The 22,587-nt window shown below is 40.8% G+C and overlaps 1 protein-coding gene across 2 annotated transcripts in view; it reads left to right on the top strand.

The window, feature by feature from the left end:
- The first annotated feature begins 6,092 nt into the window (after positions 1-6,092).
- LRRK2 (leucine rich repeat kinase 2) overlaps positions 6,093-22,587 on the top strand; it is a 64,786-nt gene continuing 48,291 nt past the window's right edge. The window contains exons 1-7 of one of the 2 annotated variants that reach the window (XM_042815386.1): positions 6,093-6,416; positions 10,842-10,948; positions 14,320-14,408; positions 15,779-15,913; positions 16,417-16,551; positions 19,473-19,604; positions 21,857-21,976. In XM_042815386.1, coding sequence (XP_042671320.1) covers positions 6,093-6,416; positions 10,842-10,948; positions 14,320-14,408; positions 15,779-15,913; positions 16,417-16,551; positions 19,473-19,604; positions 21,857-21,976 — 1,042 coding nt within the window. Of the gene's footprint in view, positions 6,417-10,841; positions 10,949-14,319; positions 14,409-15,778; positions 15,914-16,416; positions 16,552-19,472; positions 19,605-21,856; positions 21,977-22,587 lie in introns of those variants that run through there. The other variant, XM_042815387.1, reaches the window with a different exon arrangement.

Below are 22,587 nucleotides of genomic sequence, written 5' to 3'. Positions count from 1 at the left end.
CAGAAATTATCTGCAGGAACCATACTTTCGTGCCCTCCTGTGTATACGGTAACCCATGTAGACCTCTGCAGCTTATATACAAATCAGAATATTCTTCAGAGTTATTTCAGTGGCTGTTCAAAACCAGTTATTTGGTTTTCCTGGTAAAAGATGAATTAAGGATATCAGTATTTCTTGAGCAACAAGGCAGAGGCTGAAACTTTGTCATGCACATACACCCTGTTTAAACAGACTTGAAGATTTTGCTGTCTGTGTGGGTTTGTTGGCTTTTGTTTGTTTGTTTGTTTGTTTTAAACTCTCTGCACAAAAACTGTGGTCACACAAGAACAGAAGCACTAACAGTAACAAATACACTGGTTGAAGCAAGTAGGCTTCACACAAACTAACACAATGCCAAAACATCAAGTGTTAAAGCATTACACCTACAGGTGCCTCTGGTTGTACAGCCAAGTATCATGGTGCACTGAACATATTCGTTCAAGAAAAAGGAGTTTTTAGAATCTTGGTTAATGCTCCCAGAGACCCAGAGACACTGGGATCCAGAAGGCATCCAGTCCAACTTCAATGGGAACACCATAACAAATGAAATGGAACAAAAGCAAAAAATGCAATTTCAATTATTACAGCTGGACTGCACTGGAAAAAAAAAAATCTTCATTACCATACTTCAGATTTCCTCCAGAAGGAGGAAAATAACTTCCTTAAGCTAAATCTTCTTTGCACCCAATAACTGACTTAGAATGGGTCAGTTCCACGTAAAATATTTTTCCCCACAGCTAAGATGGTCCTTGCTACTCTCAGTGCAGTTAATCTCAGTTAATCTGTAATGTCTGTAATATGATTTCCACCAGGCATTATGCACTGCTTGATGGGGAAAAATACTATTATATTCTACACCAGACAGACAATTCCAGTTTTAGGGAAATGTCTGCATGGTCTTAGTGATACAATTTTCTTTTTGTCTGCCTTGGACATTATATTTTTCCTATATATAATCTGGCTCTTCTCCTTACAGTATCTGGAAGTTGCCTCTCAACTACAGAACTGTCAACTCCATCTTTCCAGACTTAGGATACACAGCTGCTATTGCTGCTTCTGCTGACACCTAGGAGAGATAAGAACCAGGAAAGCACAAGGTCTGTGAGCAGATGCAATGGGGTCTATTAACTTGTCAGGCTACAGTGAAAACCAATATAAAGCATGCAGATTACACAACACTCTGCTTCTTCAGGCCCGCAGCTTCTGGGACACCTCAACAAGACCAGCAAGTCACAAACACCATTACAAATACAGGGGCAGAAAAGCCAGATCAGATCGAAAGCCGGGTACTCCCATTTGTCCCTGTTCTCTTTATCAAGAAAGAGTGAGGAAGGGTAGAAACAAGGAGAGAGGTCACCAAACCAAATATGTAGAAAGGTGGCTGAAATCAGCTACTGTACCCATGTATGGAGACTGTATACAGGCCCTGGTGGACAGAAATGCTTCAATGCTAAATGTTACAAGCTGCACTGGCTGAGAAGGGAAGCACACAGCAACAAGCTTTCAGAAGGTACAGGCAAGAGTTGGCACGGTGTTACATGGAGGTTGAAGCCATATTCACCACAGCTCCGGGGGAACAGAAAACAGCCCCTGTAAAGGAAAAGAAAAAAAAAGCACATGAGAAGTGGACTAACATTTAAGTCTATCTTAACAGCTGTGCTCTCATGGCCAAGATTTTCTTTCCACTAAAACAGAATGAGGAAGAAGCCAGAGTAGTATTTCCTGTTACACACATAACAGACTTAACTGGTCCAGGAGTATGCCCCCAGCACACAGTTAGTCAGGGTTTGAGCCATGACAGCCCATTTTCTAAGATTTAAGATTTAAGCTCAACTGCAAGAAGATTCTCTCCAGCAATCTAGCCTTCCCTATCACACTGATGGCTTCACCTATAAACAGAATAAGGAAATAACTACTTGCTTCTTACAAGAAATCATGCCTCTGACAAAGGGCAGGCTATAAATATTTCTGTGTTATTTTCAGAAGAATCTACATCTTCACTGGTTAAGTTTCTTCTCAGCAATGTGGCAGCCGCTCCTCAGGCATCCTGTTACACAGTCCCACATCAAACCCTGGATCAACCAGCCTTTCAGCCACATCCATGCACTGCCCCAAAGTGAAATCTGTCCAGCAAACACCTGGATTCCACCTGAAGGAGCTCTCACCAGACACACTACCGAAGAGCCTACTCCAAGCCCTACCTCTAGACTCTCATGGCCAGTGACACAAAGTTTAAAAAAGGAAATGGAGGTTACTAACTACAAAGGTGAGTCAGGGTAAAAACAATGGGGTTCAAACACACCAGCTGTTAAATGCAGTCCCACAGTCTTAGATTAACTGAGAGTGGCTGTACTGTGATTAGCGTGATCAGGTTCCTATTTTCCCTACTGAAATCAGGTGACAAATAAGAAAAAAAGACTTCCTTATGTACAAGAATCAAAAACACAATAATCAAACCAAACCCAAACATTCGCATTGCCTTATATTTTCCTGAAAACCAAATCTCAGTCTTCAATATAATATTTCACATAGTTCTGCATTGCTCTCATGTGTTCATAAACTACAGCAGGAAAGTAGGGGAACCTAAAATTGTACTTATCCCATTTACACCACGATCCCCAGACTCATTTGAGCAAGACTATCAAATCTCCACTGCTCTCTGACACCATGCTTTATTTTTCCAATTACGATTAACATAAAGCTGGATAACAAAAGCTGGAAGTTGAGATCTGCTTCTACACATCACCAGAAAGAAAAATTTATTAATCTCCGTATTAATACATTGTTATGTCATTGTATCTGTCTAAATGGTCACACTCCAGAGATAATACATTACCAAATGGGTATTAGAGGTCCCATCCAGGAGGATAAATACACAGCAGTACAGACAGAGCAGTTAGCCGTCAGTCTCATTAAAAACAAAAAGGAGAAATAACTTGTACACCCAAAGCACCCAGCCTCAAGACAGAGCCAGGTGCCAAACAATCCCAGTTTCATTAAAAAACACTTAAGGAAACAAGTGCTTGGAAGTGAAAATCATTTGGAATTTAGGGAGTGCCAGAAGAGCAGACGGAGGGGTGGACTGACAACATACACAAATAGGACATGTTGAAGAATGAGATCCCTTAGGAAACAGAAAAAAAACCTCTTAAAGTATGAATCAAGATTACATTTGAGCTTTAATATCTGCTTTCTCTTTTCATTTACCGAATAATCAAGCTTGAAGTTTGCTAAACCACTGAAAGCTGTTTGAAGTAGAGTTGACCAGAAAAGAGCTGACGCACACAAGGCTCTTAAATGCAGAACAGCAGAAACTCAACACATACATGTGGACAGCAACCAAGACACAAGAACTTACTTCCTTAAAGCCACAAATTTATGTTACTTAGATCCACTGACACTCCAGTATGTAACTTTATACCATTGCATCCTTATATGAACTGCAATGTAAAGAAATCCAGAGCAGCAGCACAGCCAGAAGGAAGTTCAACTGAATTTACAAAATGGCCACAAAATCCCTTTTAGTATTTGAAAGTTGTATTAACATGACTTTATCAGTATCATTAGTTGTAACTGCAGAGATTCTAAAACTTAAAGGTGACATTTCTGACCAGTATTAACTCCAAAGATTGACCTTTAAAAATCCTTTGTTGAAGTCTGATAGAGGCTACAGCTTGGCAGGTTCTGGAAAAAGCCAATTACTGATAAAATCAGAGACAGTGGATTTGCATTTGTTTTGCAAGAAAAAGAAGCTTAGAACGTCTTTTCTTGATTTAAAAGTTATTATTTATGCATGAATTAATGGTTTTGCAGTAAGAAAAAACTTCTTTTGAATTAAATGGATTGGTTTCACTCATCTTATTTTTGTTTTATTCCAGATGCAATGAGTTCCACACATCTCAAACTATTAGTCACTATTTCATAAGGCTACCTCGCATTTTGTTTCCCAGTGCTTTAGAGAGGGAGATACTACCAGCTCATCACTAAACAAACTGAGCCCTAATTAGCAGACTATAATTGGGATGTCAAGACAATAGTTTCTCTGTGCGGATGAGGGCAGCAGTGTCTGAGCCCTCCAGGACCAATACACCAGCACCATGAGTGTTCAAAGCATTTGCAAACATGGCTGCTTAGAGCTTATTTTGAAAAAACTAATGAGCTGTAAATCAGCTGTTCAATCAATATTGCACATTTCTATCAATCAAACACTAATCTGAGCACAAGCTTCAAGTAAATCCATACTCCTACCACGAACTGCCAAACTGGACTTTGGTCTAAAAAAATTCCAATTTAATTGCGAAGTTTATTCCCTTAATACTCAAAGAGCATACAACTCCTCTATGTAACTTACACCACTCGTAATGCTTTTCTTAGTTATTTACGAAGGTGCTTGGCAGCCTGCTGCCCACATTCCGCTCCCTCAGAAAAGCGGCTGAGGTGCCGGAAGCATTGCCAGATTACAGGAAGATTGCATCAACCACAAGTGAAGCAATGCATGCTCAGGGCAGGAGAACTTTCTTATCTCAGAATCGCAAACTCTCCCTGCACACCTTGGAGTGAGATTTTACTTCTACAGGCAACAAAAGGTTTCTTTTAAGCAAACCCACAGACCTGACCAAGCCCATGGGGCCAAAATACTTGCAAGCACTTGCCTCCCTTGGCCAAGGTTAACCTGCTCCACCAGGCCCTCAGCATCATCTCAGCTGCCTCACAGCAGCCTCACCTTTCAGGAAAGGCCTCAGCTCCCACCCCATGTTTCACCAAGAAGAATCACTGAATTGTAACGGACCTCTAGAGATCATTGAGTCCAAAACCCTGCTGAAGCAAGCTCCCTACAGTGAGCCACACAGGAAAGTAAGGAAAGTGCTCAGATGGCTTTTGAAATCTCCAGAAAAGGATGCTCCACAACCTCTCCAGGCAGTCTGTGCAAGTGCTCTGTCACCCTCACAACAAAGAAGTTTTTTTCCACGTTTGCATAAAACTTCCTACATCGCAATCTGTACCCACTCTCCTGTCTCTGGACACCACTGAAAAGAGCCTGGCTGCATCCACTTGACTCTAGCCCTTTAGATATTTTTAAGTGTTGATAAGATCCCTTCCTGGTCTCCTCCAGGATGTGCCCCAGGTCACAGCCTTTCCTCATAAGGGAAACACTCCAGGCCCACAGTCACCCCTGCAACCCTCTGCTGGACACTCTTTCTTGCACTAGGGAGCCCAGAACTGGACACAGCACTCCAGCTGCAGCCTCAGCAAGGCAGAGCAGAGTGGGGGGGTCACCTCCCTTAACCTGCTGACCACACTCTCCTTAATGCACTCCAGGAAACCATTGGTCTTCTTGACCACAACATCATACTGGTGGCTCATGGCCAACCTGCTGTGTAGCAGAACACCCAAGTCCTTCTACACAGAGCCCTAGAGAAGGACGTTCCTAAACACTGCATCACACAAAGAGACACCAGGTGATCTCAAGACCTGCCACACATCCAGGGAATAAGCACATTAACTACATCTGCCTCCTTCTCCTTCCCTGCTATGTAGGCTACCACATAGCAATGCTGCCTTCCTCACGCTAAAGAAGAAGAAAAACACAAAAACAAAACAACGCCGCCCCCCCAAAATAAATAATAATAATAAAAAAAAGCACCACCAAACGACCCCAGCACCCTTAATTAGCAGCGCACCCGCCAGGGCTCTCTTTTTAGCCGGGGCGGTGCCGCCGCTCTGCCATTCTATTGGACGCTCGTGTTGTCAATCACTGCAAAAGAGTGGGCCGCCAGCACGCCGGCCCTCGCGGGAGCCCCCTTCTGGTGGCGGCGGCGTTCCTTCCTCACCTCCCTCCCTTACTCCCTCCCGCCCGCGGGGTTTGGCCCCGGCCGTGTACCCGGAGCGCGGGGCGGGCGGCGGGAGGGGCGAACCGAAATAGCCGGGTGAGGCCGGGTGACGCCGCGCGGCCCTGCGTGCGCGCCGGGACGGGTCCGCGTCGTTCGCTGTTCGTCCCCACGGGCCGCGTCGGATGGGGTGAGGCGCCCGGCGCGGGGGACGGCGACGCGGCCATGGCCAGCGGCTGCCCCTGGGAGCGGACGGTGGCGGCGGGAGAGGAGGAGGCGCTGAGGAAGCTGCTCGTCCGGCTCCGCAACGTTCAGGAGAGGAAACGGCCGGAGACTCTGGCGCAGACGCTGAGCGACATGCTGGAGCTGGCGACCCGACAGAGCGGTAAGGGGCGGCCGCTGCCCTCCCGCCCTCCCGGCCCCGCTCCGCCGGGCCCTAACGCAGCTCTCCGTGTCCCCGCAGCTCCGCGGCTGTTCGGCGGCTGCAACGCCCACGTGCCCCTGCTGCTGGTGCTCGACCTGTACGCGGGAGCGGCCGGCGTGCAGCAGGTAATGGAATGCTCCTCCCCTACACCGCGCGAGCGGTCCGCGGGTCTGTGGGCTCTTTACGGGCTTGTCGTTGAGTCAGCGAATGGTTTGGCTTGGAGGGGACTTTAAAGCCCACCAGCCCCAACCCCTACCGTGGGCTGCACCAGCTCAAGCTGCCCAGGGCCTCATCCATCCCAGCCCTGAGCGCCTGCAGGGATGGGGCACCCACAGCTGTGGCAGCTGTGCCAGAGCCTCACAGCCCTCTGAGTAAAATATTTCTTCCTAACATCTAATTTGCGTCTCCCATCGTTTAATTTAAAGCCGCTTCTCCTTGTCCCTCGTGTAGAAAGTTGCTCCTCTTCCTGTTGATAAGCCCCCCTTAAGTACTGGAAGGCTGCAGTGAGGTCTCCCCAGAGCCATGTCCAGGTTGAACAGCCCCAGTTCTGTCAGCCAGTCTTCATAGGACGGGTGCTCTGATCATCTTCATAGCCTTCTGGACCAACTCCAACAGCTCCACATCCTTCCTGTGCTGGGAGTTCCAGGCCTAGACACAGAACTCCAGATGGGGCCTCGGAAGGGCAGAGCAGAGAGACAAAATCAGCTCCTTCTGCCTGCTGGCTACCTCTCTTCTGATGCAGTTCAGGATACAGTTGACCTTCTGCACTGAAAGAGCACACAAGTGCTTCTGGGCTCTTCACGCTCTTCTGCACACCTGACAGTCTTCTGAGCTATCAGAAGTGCCTTCCAGTGTATTTCTGATGTGTCAGTATTTTACCATAGTGACAGACACTTCTAGCAGAATGGCTTAAGGTACATTTCTGCCCCTGTGGCCCAATCCTTTGACAGTCATACAGCTGGTTTGTAGGGGGAACATGCCCTGTACCTCGGAGGAGCATCTGCAGCTGAAGGTTCTGCTTGGCTGCTCCTACAAATGTCCCATGTAAACAAGGGGTAGCACTTGACCGGCTCAGTGCTGAGCTCACAGTGCTGCTGCTGGGCCATGGAGAGCCCCTTCTTGGCAGGCATGTATTGAGTTCCTGACAATGCTGTGCCCAAAGAACGTTTACAAACTCCAGATGTGTGCAACTCACTCTCTTTGTGTATTAAGTACATTGGTATGGTTATAAGATTTCTGGCATCCTCTACTTGTTCCCAATTCATAAAACAAATCATGCTGCATATGCCTCTTAAATAATACTGTAGTGTAAGGGGTTTTTTTTAACTTCATAGACCTTAGCTAATGATCAGAACATATAATTCAGATTAAAATATGAAAGGTTCTTCTAAAGACTGAGTGCTTGTGCAGAGTCTGAAATTTTAATTTGTTTTACTGTAGAATTGTCAGGTTGCTAGGAAATAAAGATAAAGCAGTAATTTTTTTTCAGGATGAAGCATATTAGATATGTCACAATTCACAAAACCACTGCTGAGGAGTTCAGGCAAGGAAGTGAAAAACACGAGATTGAAGCACAGCCAGAAGCAGGTCTGAGAGGGCTGCATGAGGCTCTTAAGAATTCCATTACAAGGCAGCGATCACTTAGTTTTCATTTTAATAGTGGTATAAATCTCAACTTAAATTAGATGTAATACAGAACTTTGAAGTGACTTCTTTGCATTACTACATTGTACTCAGGCATCAAAACAAAGCTCAAAGGCAGTGCAAAGCTCCAATCTGCACAAAATGCCGTGGGCATCTCTTCCTTCACATTCTGTTATAGTATTTGCAAACACCTGCAGTGTCTCAGCAGAGTGCTGCCCTCCTTGCTGCATCCATTGCAGCTCATTGCGACCTTTGTGAATACAAAATCTATGGCAGCAGTGAGATGACATGGCCCTGATTTCGGTGTAGTCTCTTCATACTGCTAATGAATTTTCACTGAATAAGTTGATTGAATCTTTTTTTGCTTTTGGCATTATAATAAAACTGACTCTCATAATAGAGTAAGTGAGAGCCATACCTGAAATGAGGATTTTCTTTCCCATCCTGTGCTCACCTAGTTGCAAATCGTTGTATGCTGTTGCTGTTCCACCAGCTTATACAGAGTAAGTTTGCTTAACAGCTCAGTATTTCAGGTACCAGTGCAAGTCAGGCTATGGGCATAAACCTTACGGGCTGCTTTATAAATAGAAAAAGACTGAGCTGTAAGGTCAATACCACTGTGAAGTAAAGTAGACATCTTCTCAGGGAACATGGCAGTTTGTTCATTCAGTTACTGGCTGACACTAACTGGAGTGGGTTAGAAACTGTGGAGCAAAATTTGTGTGCACTTGAGGAAAGAGCAGTCAGCAGAGCCTTATTGTGTCACATAGAAAGGTGTGAGCTAATGTCATATAAATTCATTGCATGCTAGAAATGAAAAGGACTTGATTTAAAAATAACAGAGTTTCATTGCTGCCGTCAGCTGTCTGTACGTGTCGTGGCCGCTCAGATGTTTTTAAGAATATCTTTGTGTTTTGTGCTTTTTTCCTTTCCCTTTAGAGTTTCTGTTATTTAAAAGATCCTTACTTGCTTATGTAACTGTAAATTGATAATAAGCTCTTTGTTATTTCAGGCTGTGATGTTAATATTGTAAAACTGACCTCATATCAGCAGTCACATGTTTGCTTCTGACTTCTCTGGCTCCACAGTCCTTACAAATGTTTGGCACACTTGGAGTCACAATAATCCAAGTAAAAATGGTCGATAGAAATATCAATATCAGAGCCCATTTTAGTACAAAAATTACTTCTGTAAAGTCATTGTGCTGATTTTCATTGGTTTCTAAACTTAGCAATTACTATGGGAGAAAGTGGCCCTTCAAAATCTTTTCAAAATAATATACAGGGTATCAATTAATGGTCACCTCTGCAATGTATTTGCCTTGCAGCTTTGATATTTGTTGCTTTGGACATGGAAAATTAGATGGTATATAACCCCATACTGGGGAGCTTTGCTGGTCTGTATGTATTCAAAATTTGATTGAAACTGTCACACAGCCTAGACTAATTGTCCTGACTGTCCATATTAATTGGTTTCTACTTTAACACGGAGCAAGTCAGCTAGCTGTCTAAGCAAGGGGAGAGCATGGAAACTGGCTCATGGTTAAGCTCAGACTGCAAGTTTCAGCTGAAGAGTTAAATTGGCTTAAAATATTTGGCTCTGCGAATCTACGCTACAACAAAAGCTAAGCTACTGCAGACAGTGTGAACGTAGTGCCTGTGACCCTATGAAGTGTAAGAACAGAATTCTTTTTCCCCGGGAGCTACATCACCTTTTTCATAGACTTGCCAAAGCTGTCACGAAAGCTGCCAAGTTTCTAGTCTGTGCTGCTCGTGTCTCTCGTCTTTCATGCTGCAGGTTAGAGATCACAGAATCTCTATGAACTCTGCAGTTATGCAGTTACACTCCATGGAAAAGGCTGCTTACTTTCCTGGTTTTGGTAGCTGTCTTGTCTTGACCCCTTTGCATTATATAACTCTTCTGCTGAAATCTGGTTTAATTGTGCTTATTGTTTTTGAGCTATACCTAGATTATGGAATCATAGAATGACTTGGATTGGAAAGGACCCCAAGGATCATCATGTTCCAACCCCCCTGCCACAGGGAGGGTTATCTTCTGTTTTAACCCTATTGATACAGCACACAGTTCTACTTCCACTTTTTGTTCTTCTCCTTTTTTTTTAATATGCTCAGGTACTTTTATGCTTTTGTTTTCATTTCTATTTGTAAAATCCATTATATCTTGAATTTCTGACCTTTTCCAGCTCTCTTCCTCTCTTTAGTACAACGGGGTTTTCTTGTTCATCAGCTAATCTTTTTTTTCCATGGGTTTTGCTCAGTGCCATCATCCACATGTTTGGTTTTATCAGCCTGAAGGCCGATACGCCCAGCATGCTGTCATAATGATAGAGACCATTGTTCCAGTATCAGGGAACAGGGAACATGAATGACCAAAGAGGAGCATTTTTTTCAGTTTATTTATCTTGTTTATTTTCAGCTTTATTTTCAGATATTTGAAAGTCAAGGCACTTGACATAGAGATTTCAAAAACAAATACATCCTTTCTCCCTATCAATTGCAATTAAGCATCAAATTCTTATGATGAGTGCTGAGCTTCAGTGAAGTTGGAATAGCTGTAATAGTCCAGTGGTCTTTAGTGGCCTATGATGGAATACTGTGGATCTCCTACCTTTTTTTTCCTCTCAGAATCCCTTATGTGTGTGTTCTCTAGCCTCAAGCAGTGGAAGGTTGTATGTTGCTACTAGTGATGCACTCAAAATCATTAGCATATGTTTTACTTTCAGCTCTTCGCTCTTTATGTCCTTTGTCTTGTGTTAATTAATTATCTCTCATTTAGCTAGGTATCTTTTCAGAACATGTATCTTCTGAAAGCCAGGGTATTAAAACATAACACTTAGGTTCCAAATGGACTATCTGTTCTACAATAGCTGTATTTTTATTTTACAGATGGGTTGGTCACTTCTTTGCAAGTTGATTGAAATTTGTCCAAGCACTCTGCAGAACATAGCTCTTAAGGATGTTGGGAAGGACTGGGAAGTACTGGGTGTTCACCAGTAAGTATGTTGTATGCAAAGAGTCTTTCAAAATGTTTTATATCACGGGAGCATACATATGCAATAAAATGCTTTTATGTGAAGTTACTACATCAGCTTCTACATAAATATTCTTATGGATTTCTTCAGGTTTTACAATAAAAGATTCACGCAAGCAGGGGTCTTATCTGTGTGTATAAATTCCTGATGGGGAGAATAAAGAAAACTGAGCCAGGCTCCTCTCTGGGATTGCCTAGTGATAGGACAAGAAGCATTAGGCACAAATTGAAATGGAGAAAATTCCTCTTAAACATGAAAAAAACCAATCAATTGTATTTTAATAGTTTGAGATTGATCAAAGAACGGAATGGGTTGCCTAGAGAGGCTGTGAAGTCCTAAGCCTTGGAGATATTCAGAACCAGACTGTCCATAGCTCTGAACAATCAGCTGTAATTGACCCTGGGCTGGGGAGGGGAGCTGAATTAAGAGATCTTCTGAGCTCCTTGCCAATTACAGTGATTCTGGGATGCTGTGGCTGCGAAGATGTTTTATTTTAACAGACAGTATCACCTGGACAGTTCTGTGTATGTGTTATTCACAAATATGATGCATTGTTATCCACAAGTCTCAATTGGCATAAATCAAGACGTTGTTTCTCACACCTGATCATAGTTGTCTGAAAACAAAGTATTTAAAGTAGTCACCTCAACTATCTGTGAAGTCAGAGGACACAGCTACTTTCAGAAGGTGATTCTTTCCATCGTTGCAGTAAGTAATGCTGAAGCAAGGCATGCTTGGATTTGAACATGCCCATATCTCTCCATTGGCTCTTGAGGGAGCCTAACCAAAAGTGGCTGTGTTTAGATGGGATGAAGACTGACAAAGGTTAACTGAAGTTGTTCCATGACAAATGCTAGTTGCAGATGCAAGTATAATACAAATGGAAGAGAAGGGCTTGCTTTAGTGCTCTCTCACTTTGACAGGTTGCCTCGTTCAAGGCAGATAATGACAGCAAGGAGCTACAGCCTTATGACTTCACTAGTAGATCTTTCTCTGCTTTTACAGTCTTCACCATTACCCTTCCTTAGAAAGGCTACTACTGTTACGTTACTTGCATGAAGTTGTGGTATGTCTGTTGTGGTTTGTTTTTTTTAATGGTGGCTAGAGTACAGAGTCAGCAGGGGCATGAACTGCCTTGTTTTTGTTGGAAAGCACAAGTGATTTTTTGTTGCTTTTCATGAACAATAACTGAGGTGAAGCTGTACCAGCTAGTTACAATTTCTTTGGCACACTTGTTAATTAACTTATTCTGGAAGGTACAGTAACTCTAAAGATAGTGTTTATTCTTTGGTCCCCAGAAAATTACTCCGTTTTTGAGCTGGTATTTCGCAGTCTCCTGTTGCGGGTTATACACTCACACCTGCTGTGAGATAAGCAACACGTAGCCACCCATTTGCTCCCTCCAGTGGGACTGCAAAGAGAATCAGAGGGGCAAAAGTGAGAAAACTCATCATTTGACATAAAGGCATTGCAATAAGTAAAAGAGTAAAAATCAACAAAACAAAGCAAGTGGCATAAAAGCAATAATTTGCCACCGGTCCACCAATGTCCAGCCAGTCCCCAAGCAACAGCAACCCTTGGCAAACTTCTCCCAGTTTTATTGCTGAACATGACATTACATGGTGTGAAATATCTCTTTGGTCAGTTCAGGAGAGCTGTCTTGGCTGCATTTCCTCCCAGTGTATTGCCCACAGCTGATCATGGAGCAAGGAGGTAAAGAAATCTTCATGCTACAGTTTCTACATGAGCATGCATGTATGCTCACGCCTGCAAATAGACAACAGAATGCATTAGGAATGCCTGAGACTACAACATTTTAATCAGCAGGTTAAGGAACCACATTTATGGGTGTTAGTTACTCTACCAGCTTGGTTAGGGTGGCTCCTTGTTTTTGTTGATTCATCACCCAGATACTCAGTCCATCCTCTTGGGCTGTACGCTTGGCCAAGAATTTTCCTCAGGACTGAAATGCCAGTATCCAAAGAGTGCATACAGGAACTTCAGGGAGGAATCTGTTCTGAGTTTGAAGTGTGGGGCGCCCGGGGGGCGCGGCCGGGAAGCATCTGCATTTAGTTGGATTTTATTTTCTATTCTTAAAATAATCCACACGCAATATTTTTTCTAGCTCTCTTCTGTGTACTGTGATTATCACAGCTGTTATAGTAGTGCTCCAGAAGAGGAGAGGTTTATGCTAGCAGCATCATAGTACATCAAGAAAATAAATAAAACTTTTAATAAAAAATAAATTTTAAACGTTAAGAAATAAATACAAAGAGGAAATATAATCATCCTAGCTTGTAAGTACAGGCATTAACAAAGCACACAACATCATCATTATTCAATGTGTGGCCCGCTGCCTTGTTTTGGATACCCTATCTGAAAACTGGCCTATTAATTTCTTGTTGGCTTTTCTTTGCATTCATCAATATTGCCTAGAGCTTTACAATCTTGTTGGGAGGAGTTGTTACAGATTTGAGGTCACCATCTAGTAAATGATGTTAGAAACATCAACTGATTTTTAGGTGCCTAATGTGATGCGTGCTCTGGATTTTTCAGAGTAACTACCATTGCTTGACTCTCTTAGTGTTTAAGAATTCAACTTCATTTGACTCTACTTGCAACATTTCAGAGGTTAATATCCACAGATTTTGTATCCGTGGAAGTTGACTCACCCAGAAAGGAGAGAGTGTGCAATTGTCAGTCTGTGAAACACTTGGTAGTGATTTGTCCAGCATCACATAAGTGCTGTACAACAGAACCTTAGGGTAGAATTCTCCATGATGCTGTTCAAATTCTTTAGCTGAGTAATTGCTTTTTCTCTTCCAGAAAATCCTTCATAATTCACTGTAACTTCATCCTTGCAACAAACAGAACACTGCCATACTATTACTGGAACAGGTTGCCCAAGGAGGCTGTGGATGCCCCATCTCTGGAGGCATTCAAGGCCAGGCTGGACGTGGCTCTGGGCAGCCTGGTCTGCTGGTTAGCACATAGCAGGGGATTGAAACTAGATGAGCATTGTGGTCCTTTTCAACCCATTCTGTGATTCTATGATTCTATGATCTACAGCCTGCTGCACACCATGGCCCTGCTTTCTGTAGAATAATTAGAATAATTCTGTTCTGAATAAAACTTGTCTTCTGTAGAATTAATAGAAGTATACACACTTAGTTAAAAATTAAGTGGCTTTAAAGACTGCTGCTAATTTCTGTTCTTGTTTGTTTTTTTTTTTTTTAAGTAACTTTGATTTTTAAAAAAGTATGTTTGTATTTCTTTATCTTTAACTCTTCCTTTTTTCTTTTTTCTTTTTTTTTTTTTTTTTTAATTTTTAGGCAGATTCTTAAAATGCTCACAGTCCACAAAGGAAATGTAATTCTCTCAGTAATAGGACTAAAAACATTAAATCTACTCCTGATGTCAGGTATTGTCTGTTAATTTTTCCTACTCTATCTGAGCCTTTAAAACACAGAACTGTGATATAAATTGTGTGACTGTACGCTTTGCCCTGGCTTGTCTGTTTTGCTCTCCAAAGTCATTTGTACTCGTATGCAAAGTAATAACTGTACTGTTTTGCACCTTTTTTGAACTAGGTGGAAAGGAATCTTCTAATTGCAAGGCCATGAAGAACATGCCTTGCTATGCTTGTTATTAGCATAGGCATAAATACTTACTGTATAATTAAGTTAAATAAGTAAGAGCTTATTCTTCCTTAGCAAAGTATAAACTTGAAGACAGTCTGACTTGATTTCCTTAGTACTGGTTTGTAGATTTGAAAGGAGTAAAATCATCTCTGCTGTATTTATTATTCTGCTCTCCAGAGACCCAATCTTACCAGATACTGAGACCTTTTTTCTCAGTCCTAAACTGTTGAAATTAAAGAGAGACTGCAAAGGAGGTATTCTGCTAGCTTTATTCATGGTAGCATATAATACTAAATTATTGTTCAAATAGGAATGTTTCCACTGATTTTAGAAAACATTAAAATCAGCCTTGTTTATAGAATAAAGATTGGACTTTATTTTAGGTAGTTAAAGCTCATCTGGCTGTCCAGGTTTCTGCTACAAGCAGCAGAATGAGACAGGCCCATTCAGAAAATGCTGCATCCTATTGATTTATCTATTTTTTAAGATTGTTACCTCATGAACCTGATTTCCTTTTCTTTTTAATTACAGACTTAAACTCTCATTCCAACTATCTTAATTCAGAAAAATATTTCAAATTGTACCTTGTCACTTTGTCAGAGAAGACTGCTAATATTCTTTTTGTCTCTGAGCCCAAAAACTTGAATTGCATTCTAGCTGGAAGTGATTAGCCACAATGGCCAAGAGAGTGCAAATATGATTTCATGATACAGATGGACAAATATCATGGTTCACCCCATTTGCTTTCCTCTGTAAATGTATTCCAGCCCTCTGTATTGCAGCAATTTTATTTGTCAGTGAAATTCTTCAGCTTGAAAGAAGTGTCCTTTTGGATTGGTTGATTTTCCACCAGTTTAGCAAGTTGGACTGGCTCACTGAGAGGTCTGACAAGTGCCAGTGCAAAGTGGGAGCAAGAGTGTAGAGGGGAAACTGTCTTTTTTGCCAGTAATGTTTTAGAACATACCAATTGTATTCTGAAATATGGCCTTAAGCAATAACAGCCTCCTCTGTTATACGAAAACCTGGATTTGAGCCATCAGAGTATAATTTAAGGGCAGAATTAAAGACTTTGGGATTTTAATGTTGAGTACAGCTCTTCAGTAAACACATTGAGAATGCATCAGCTCAACATATGATCTCTTCTGTTTAGATGTAATTGCTTTCCTGCTCCTGGAGGAAGAAGTGGATGTGTTTTCCTTGGTATTTAATGCCATGCACACCTTCCCTAAAAATGAAGAGATCCAGCAACATGGGTGTACAGCGTTATGCAAGCTTTTTGAAAAAGGTATTTGTATTTTGTGTGTTATTCAATTGGGAAATGTACAGGGTGGGAAGGGACTGCGATACTTATTTAACTGGAAAAAGAAAAGTATTCTTGCATTTCAGATTAAATGTATTAAACGTGTTCTTTGAACGAGCTAACTCAAAACGCGTTTTCACTGTGTTCCATTACTTACATGATGTCTTGGTGAGGAATGCCTGAACTTTGATCTGTAAAAAAGATTGAAAGGCATTTTTGCAAAATAATCATAGGGAAGCATTTAAAAGGCAGAACTCAGTTACAGAAAATGTAGTCTGGAAAAACTGCTGGTAAAAGGGGCTTGGTTTTTGTAAAAGAAATCTTTATTGAGCAAAATGGAAAGTACAGGTATGGAGAATACCTATGGAACACATGTTCCACAGAAAATAATTGTAAGGAAACTTTATAAAAACAATTACATTTTCTCATCTTGTATCAGAATATGAATTATTTCCTCAAAACATGCATTCTTTTCCTTTTTAATTTAGTTCCAGAAGAGCAGCTGACTGAATTTGTTGAAAGCAAAGATCATATGATCATACTGGAAGTATTTAAAGAGTTTCCAGAGAAAGAAGAGGTGATTCTCCCTGCACTTTATTCATTACATTCCTTAGCTGGTCCGTGTAAGTGCATTATTGAAAATCATTCTTCCCATATTTTGTATCAGCTCGCCTCAGTGCGTGGTAATCTTTTGGTGACTGTGAATAAAATAAAACTTCCATGTCTCTCTAGAGAAAAACTGATGCTGCAAAAATGGTGACTCATTTTGCCAGAGGGTACAGCATTGCAGTGAGAATTGGTTGGGAGTGGTCAGGCAAATCACATTTCTGTTTTCTATGGGAAATACTGACTTGTAATTTTTAATGAGACTTCTTCCTTTTCAGCCATTCTTGTAGTAATTATATCTCCCATAAAGAATCTTTCTTTTGCTCAGAATAAGTGATAACTAAGATATTTACCATGGTTGTAGGGGTTAAATTTCAAGTTCTCTGCCTTTTAAAAATGATTGAATAATAAGACCTATTTACTGACCAAATATATATTCAGTGAGTTTATGTAGCCTGTAAGGACCATTGCTGGCCGAGGCTATTCCACAGGGGAAGATTTCCCATGCACTCCAATGCAGGCCAGGGCTGAGAAAATGAGTTTGGCTCAATCACCCCTCTCTGATCATTCAGTGGTATCTGCAATGAGGAACACGAGTAGCACTGCACACATTATGGAGTCTCATGATGCTTCATACATCCTGTCTATTTGTATAGGAAGCATGCTGGCCCAGAGAATGCCATAAAACAGGAACTAGACTGTAGTTTCCCACATTTCATCAGGCTCTGAGCTGTTTAGTTTCTCATTTACAAGCTTTTAGCTTTTCCAGTTTGTGTTTAAAAATTAAGCATTCCTTAAGCCAGAAATAGTTGTACCTTAACCCAGAAGTTATTTCTGTTTCCTAAGGAAGAGGGTGCCAAATTCTAAGGACTTTTAAAAGAAATAATTACTTAGACAAAGTGTAATAGTTCCAAGAGGAGACCATGACAAAGATTTTGTTCAAGGTAGGTGTTCATTTTAGAGTTAGCACGTTCAATTTTTGATGTGAAGGACTGAAAATAGGGATGTGCATGAATATGCAAAGCAAGGCTACTTAGGCCAGCATTCATACTCTGTACATCCCACATTACATGTACCTTGGAGAAGCCACCTTGGAGAAAATGATTCAGCACACATAGGCTTTGTTCCATCTCATATTTCATAAAAAATGGAAGGGTGGAAGTTCATCCCAGTGCTGTACAAGAGCTCTTTCTAATTTCAGTCATCTTGACTGAATGAGTAAATGCTTTGCTGCCAGCTGTCCACCAAAGTCTGTAGGGAAGTGGTGTATCACATGAGTTTTGCCATTTAAATGTCACTCATTGATACATCTGTCCAGGCTTCTCCTATATTTAATGAGGAGAAACAGGCACCTCCAGCAGAAATTTTACCTCAGGCTAACAGATGTGCCTGTTATGCCCTGAATTATGGACTGCTCAGATCTCCTCATCAATTTCTGTGAGATTCTTGATGCTCAAGTTTTGGTGGTTAAGGTTAGATGTTACACATCTCATCTCCTTTTCTCTAGCTGGTGCTGGGAAATGGGGGCTCACTATGTATGTAGCACAGCTTTGATGTTGCAGGATGTAAATATGTGCTTAATTATGCTTAATTATGCTAATTAGCAATTTTAGAATCTTATGAATACTGTAATATATTTATTATCACCTGTGAATTGATGACTTGTGAAGTGTGCAAAACTTTAAAAGGTATTTTCCAGTTAAGAATGATATTACTAAACCACCATTATATTAAAAGCATTGTGAAAAGTACCTTCCTTCACTAACAGAGTGATTCAGAAATGCTTATCACCAGAACTTCCTGTTTTGATTTGCAGAAAATCATTATATACAGGAATGCCAAGCTGTTGAAAAGAATATTAAGAAAGTTTGTGGACTTCTGTAGGGCAGATCTGAATGTCTTGGAGTCAGTGACAGGATTCTCTTTCATTTGTTGGGGCCAGGATTTTGTCCAACATTGTCTAGTGCAAGGATGCTTTCAATTTTTTAATTACTGTTTTTAATTAATGTTATTCTATTTTGTTTATAATTACTAAATGCAAGATTGCTGTCCTCTCTAGAAAAGGATGCATTCCATCACTTTACTGGATGATTTGTCCCACTGATTTCTGTATCTGACCTGCATAATAAACTGTAAATAGGGTGTAAATAGGGTGTAAACTGTAAATAGGTGACTGAGCCCTGGCACATGCTGCCCATAGAGGCTGTGAAATCTCTGTCCTTGGAGATACTCAGAAGCCATTTGGTCATGGTTCTGGCTCAGGCAGATCCTGCTCAATCAGAGGGGTTGTTCCAGTTGACCTCAGAGGTCCTGTTCAATCTCAACCATCACTGACTCTGTGAAACATAGAATTTGAACTGACTTTCAAAATATCATAGGAACATTAGATGAATATTTCTATGCCCTCAGTATGTAATAGTTATATGGTAGAAGTGATTTGAAACAAATTTAGACTTGGTGACTTTCACTCTAAAAATGAAAGAAAACGAAAGAGGAACAACACGGTTAGAACAAATAAATGACATCTATTAGAAGTGAGAAATCTAAATTGTTTTCAGGCTGCATGCACCTGGCAATATTTATCATAATGCTGTGAAATATAGTAGTGAACTAATATTTTAAAATCTGTTCATCTTTAAGAAAGTATTTACATACTGGCAGTTACTGAGGATGATACATGGCATGGTGTGAAATGGAACTAATCCATAAAAATTAATATGGACTCTGAACTTAATGAATTATTTCCAAGCGTTGGTAGTCATTAATTAATGCTTTCTATGGCAAGACTAAGAAAAAAAATGCCACCCTCTGCTCAAATTGTAAGCAAAAGTTGAAATATGGAATCCATTTTCTAACTCTATTTAATTAAAGTCTCTATTACAACCTAATTACTGTTTTTTTTTCTCTTGAAAAGTAATTTTTGTTTCTGTTTCTTTAGCCAGCAATGTTGAAGTGCTCATGTCTGGAAATGTTCGCTGCTACAATGTTATTGTAGAAATGATGAAAAGTTTCCCCAATAGTGAAACTGTTCAGGAAGTGTGTTGCTGCTTGTTGCATAAGCTTACTTTGGGTAAGTTCACGATTTCTTTTTTTTTTTTTTTTTTGTCAGTTTAAGTCTAACTATGTAAGAATCAGAGTTACTGACGTCTAGTGTTAAAGCCAGCTAGGGCTACGATGCCAGTTAGTCTTCAGGGGTGTATATGGCTCTGTATTTCTAACATCGTGGAGGTGCTGAGGTAACACAGTAGCAGTCAGTATGGAATCTTCGGTGATAAATGTTAGTAACAATGACAGAAGCTGCCAGAAAAGCCTGCAGAAAAGAGTTAGCAGATCAGTAGATCTCCCATTCTTTATGACATTATTATAGAATGGAAGAAAAGTCCTTCTAAAAGTATTTTTTTAAGTGATAGTGCTGGGTGTGTGAGAACTTGGTGCTGGTATGGAATGATATGAGAAGCGATCCCCAAGGCTGTGTTTTTCCTCCTGCATTCAAACACTTCTGCTGCATCCATTCCTGCTCGGTTGTGGTGCCTGCCTCAGGGCCCCCTGCCTGCAGCCATGGGACAGGCAGTTTGCTCGGCTTCTCTTGGCTGTGGTCCTTTGTTCATCTCAGCTGACAAGGGCTGGTGTCACATCAAGTAAAATAATAGTAATGTCTAAAAGAGATTTGATATACCTCTTTTCAGCTCTGTGCTATCTCTTGCTGTTGTAGTAAGCTGATCTGAGCAGTTGCTAAGGATTGTGTAATAGGAAGTTCAAATGAAAATAAATATATTTTTCTCTCTACTGTTTTAAAAAAGACTGTGAGTAGCAGCTGGAGTAGCCTATGCTGCATGGCAGGTTCCTCATCACTCAGCCAAGGTCTTTCTCATGAGTTAGACTTCCCATTTCTTGCAGGTGGTGGCCTGAAGCCGGTACCACTGCACAAATCCCGTAATCAAATCAATCTCATCCTGTCACCATCTGTTTCCTCTCCTTCATGTAGATATTGTACAGAATACAGATCAAACTTGACTGCAAACCAGAGCAACTTGCACTTCCCCTCCAGAAAGCCAAATAAACATTTAAAGAAAGTGTGGTGGCTTCTGAGGTGGTATTTGCAGCTCTTGGGCAAGAGGTGATGTTACCCTTGAGCAGCTTCCTGTGCAAGGCCAACTGAATGGTAACATTTGTGAGGACACAGCAAGTCTGTTGACATGCTGTGATCCTGCCCTATGTGCAACCAACCTGATTTCATGGTCTCTCTCAGGCAGGAACATGCATTTGTCACGAGTGTTTATTGACTATCAAGTAATAGTGACAGTTAAACAGCCACGAGATCTGTTACTTCTTCTTTCAGCTTAACAGATGCCTTTCCTCTTGATAAAGTGCCACTGTGGGAGGGATATGGGAAGAGGTGTCCACAGCAGCAGACAGTGAGGGAAACAAGTATGAAGTTTCTAGGTTGTCCTTCCTGCCAAGCACATGAGACTGGTAAAGAGGTGGGGTTAGGTTTTCTTGTGTGTAATTCCATCTCTGAAGCTCAAATACAGGTATTTCTTAAGTACTTGAGAAACATTGATACAGATTTGAATTTCACCTTTCATGCTGCTATTGTGATTCTCATTGTTATGAACTATAGTTAAAATTACATATCAAAATAGAAACCGTAGCTATTGATCTGTGTTTCACCACGTGAGTGTTGCTGTATTATGCATGATATTTGTTTTCACAGTAAATTGAGAAGTTATCTTATTTTTCTTGCTTTCGTTTGTGGAATTCCTTATATATATTCCTAACATACAATATGTGCCATACAGCTTATGATAAAATCTGTGCTTTAAATGCATTAATCATTGAAAGCTAGTTCTTTCTACTGTTCCACAATGTATGTGTTCTGGATTTACAAAGGTACTTTTGATCTATTTTATGAGGACAAAATCAGAAGGCGAAACAGGGTTAAAACAGTCTCTTGGCAGGATAAATCAAATCATTGCAGGAATTCAACACCACTATTGCCTTTGCTTCCTGGCAGGAAGTCTGCAAATGATACACAGACTGTATCCTTCTTATTTTGCTGACAGCATATATTTCATTTTGCATTAAACCTCATTCTTTTTATTAAAAAAACAAAAAACATCGCAAAGAACTTGGATTCCAGTTGCTGTCTTTTTCTTTCGCTTGTTCTTTCCTCATATAAAATAATGTTGTGTGAATACCCCTAAAAATAAATCAAATGTTTGCTACACACAGTTTTTGCATTAGGTGTTGAGAAATTTATGCTGAATGTGTGTAAAACTAGGTATGTGTTTATGTTCACTTAATATCTTAATCTACTTTCAGGAAACTTTTTCAATATCCTTGTGTTACATAAGGTTCCAGAAGTCATTGTGAAGGCTGTGAAAACGTATTCTGAAAATGCAAAGTTACAGGCTGCAGCTCTCAGTTGTTTAGCTCTTCTCAGTGAGTAAATTCATTTCTAAATACATCAATATGTTACTTAATTAGGAATTTGGGAGATCAATGTTTTAATATTTAATTAATTTCCTGTTGTTCTTAATTCCATTTCTTTAATGTGAAAGCCTCAAATAAGATAGTTTTGATTTTCTGCATGCTTAGTTAAGGTTTGTTTTGTTAATATGATAGTATGACATTCTTGCATTCATGCCATATTGCTGAATGTTCAGAGCTGGAAAGTCATGCTGAGAGATCCTAACATGGCAACCTACTTGTTTTCATAGGCAAATGTTGGATAATTCCTCCTTAATAAAAAAGTTCTGGAAACAGCAATGCTAATTTGATGCCATATTTGCCATGTACAGCAGTGCTCACATTGTGCCAGTTGACTGCAGCACTAGATCAGAGCTTGTACTTGAGTTCTGAAATCAATTAAAATGCTTAACCTTTTCCTTGAGTACACCTCAGTTGCTATTTTTAAACAGAAGTTAGTCAGCCAGTGGCAAAAAGCTGATCCTTTTACTCTTTGAGATATACAGAAGTCACTAGAAATGCTGTGTAGCAGTCCTCAAGAAAGCAAATGTGAGAAATCATCACACACTCCAGTAAGCTTCAAA

The sequence above is a fragment of the Centrocercus urophasianus genome, unplaced genomic scaffold (assembly GCF_019232065.1).
Source record: "Centrocercus urophasianus isolate 14NV4802_14NV808 unplaced genomic scaffold, USGS_Curo_1.0 seq_15, whole genome shotgun sequence".
Taxonomy (NCBI): domain Eukaryota; kingdom Metazoa; phylum Chordata; class Aves; order Galliformes; family Phasianidae; genus Centrocercus; species Centrocercus urophasianus.
Note: the sequence above shows the minus strand (reverse complement) of the source record. Positions and strands in the feature narration are given on the sequence as shown.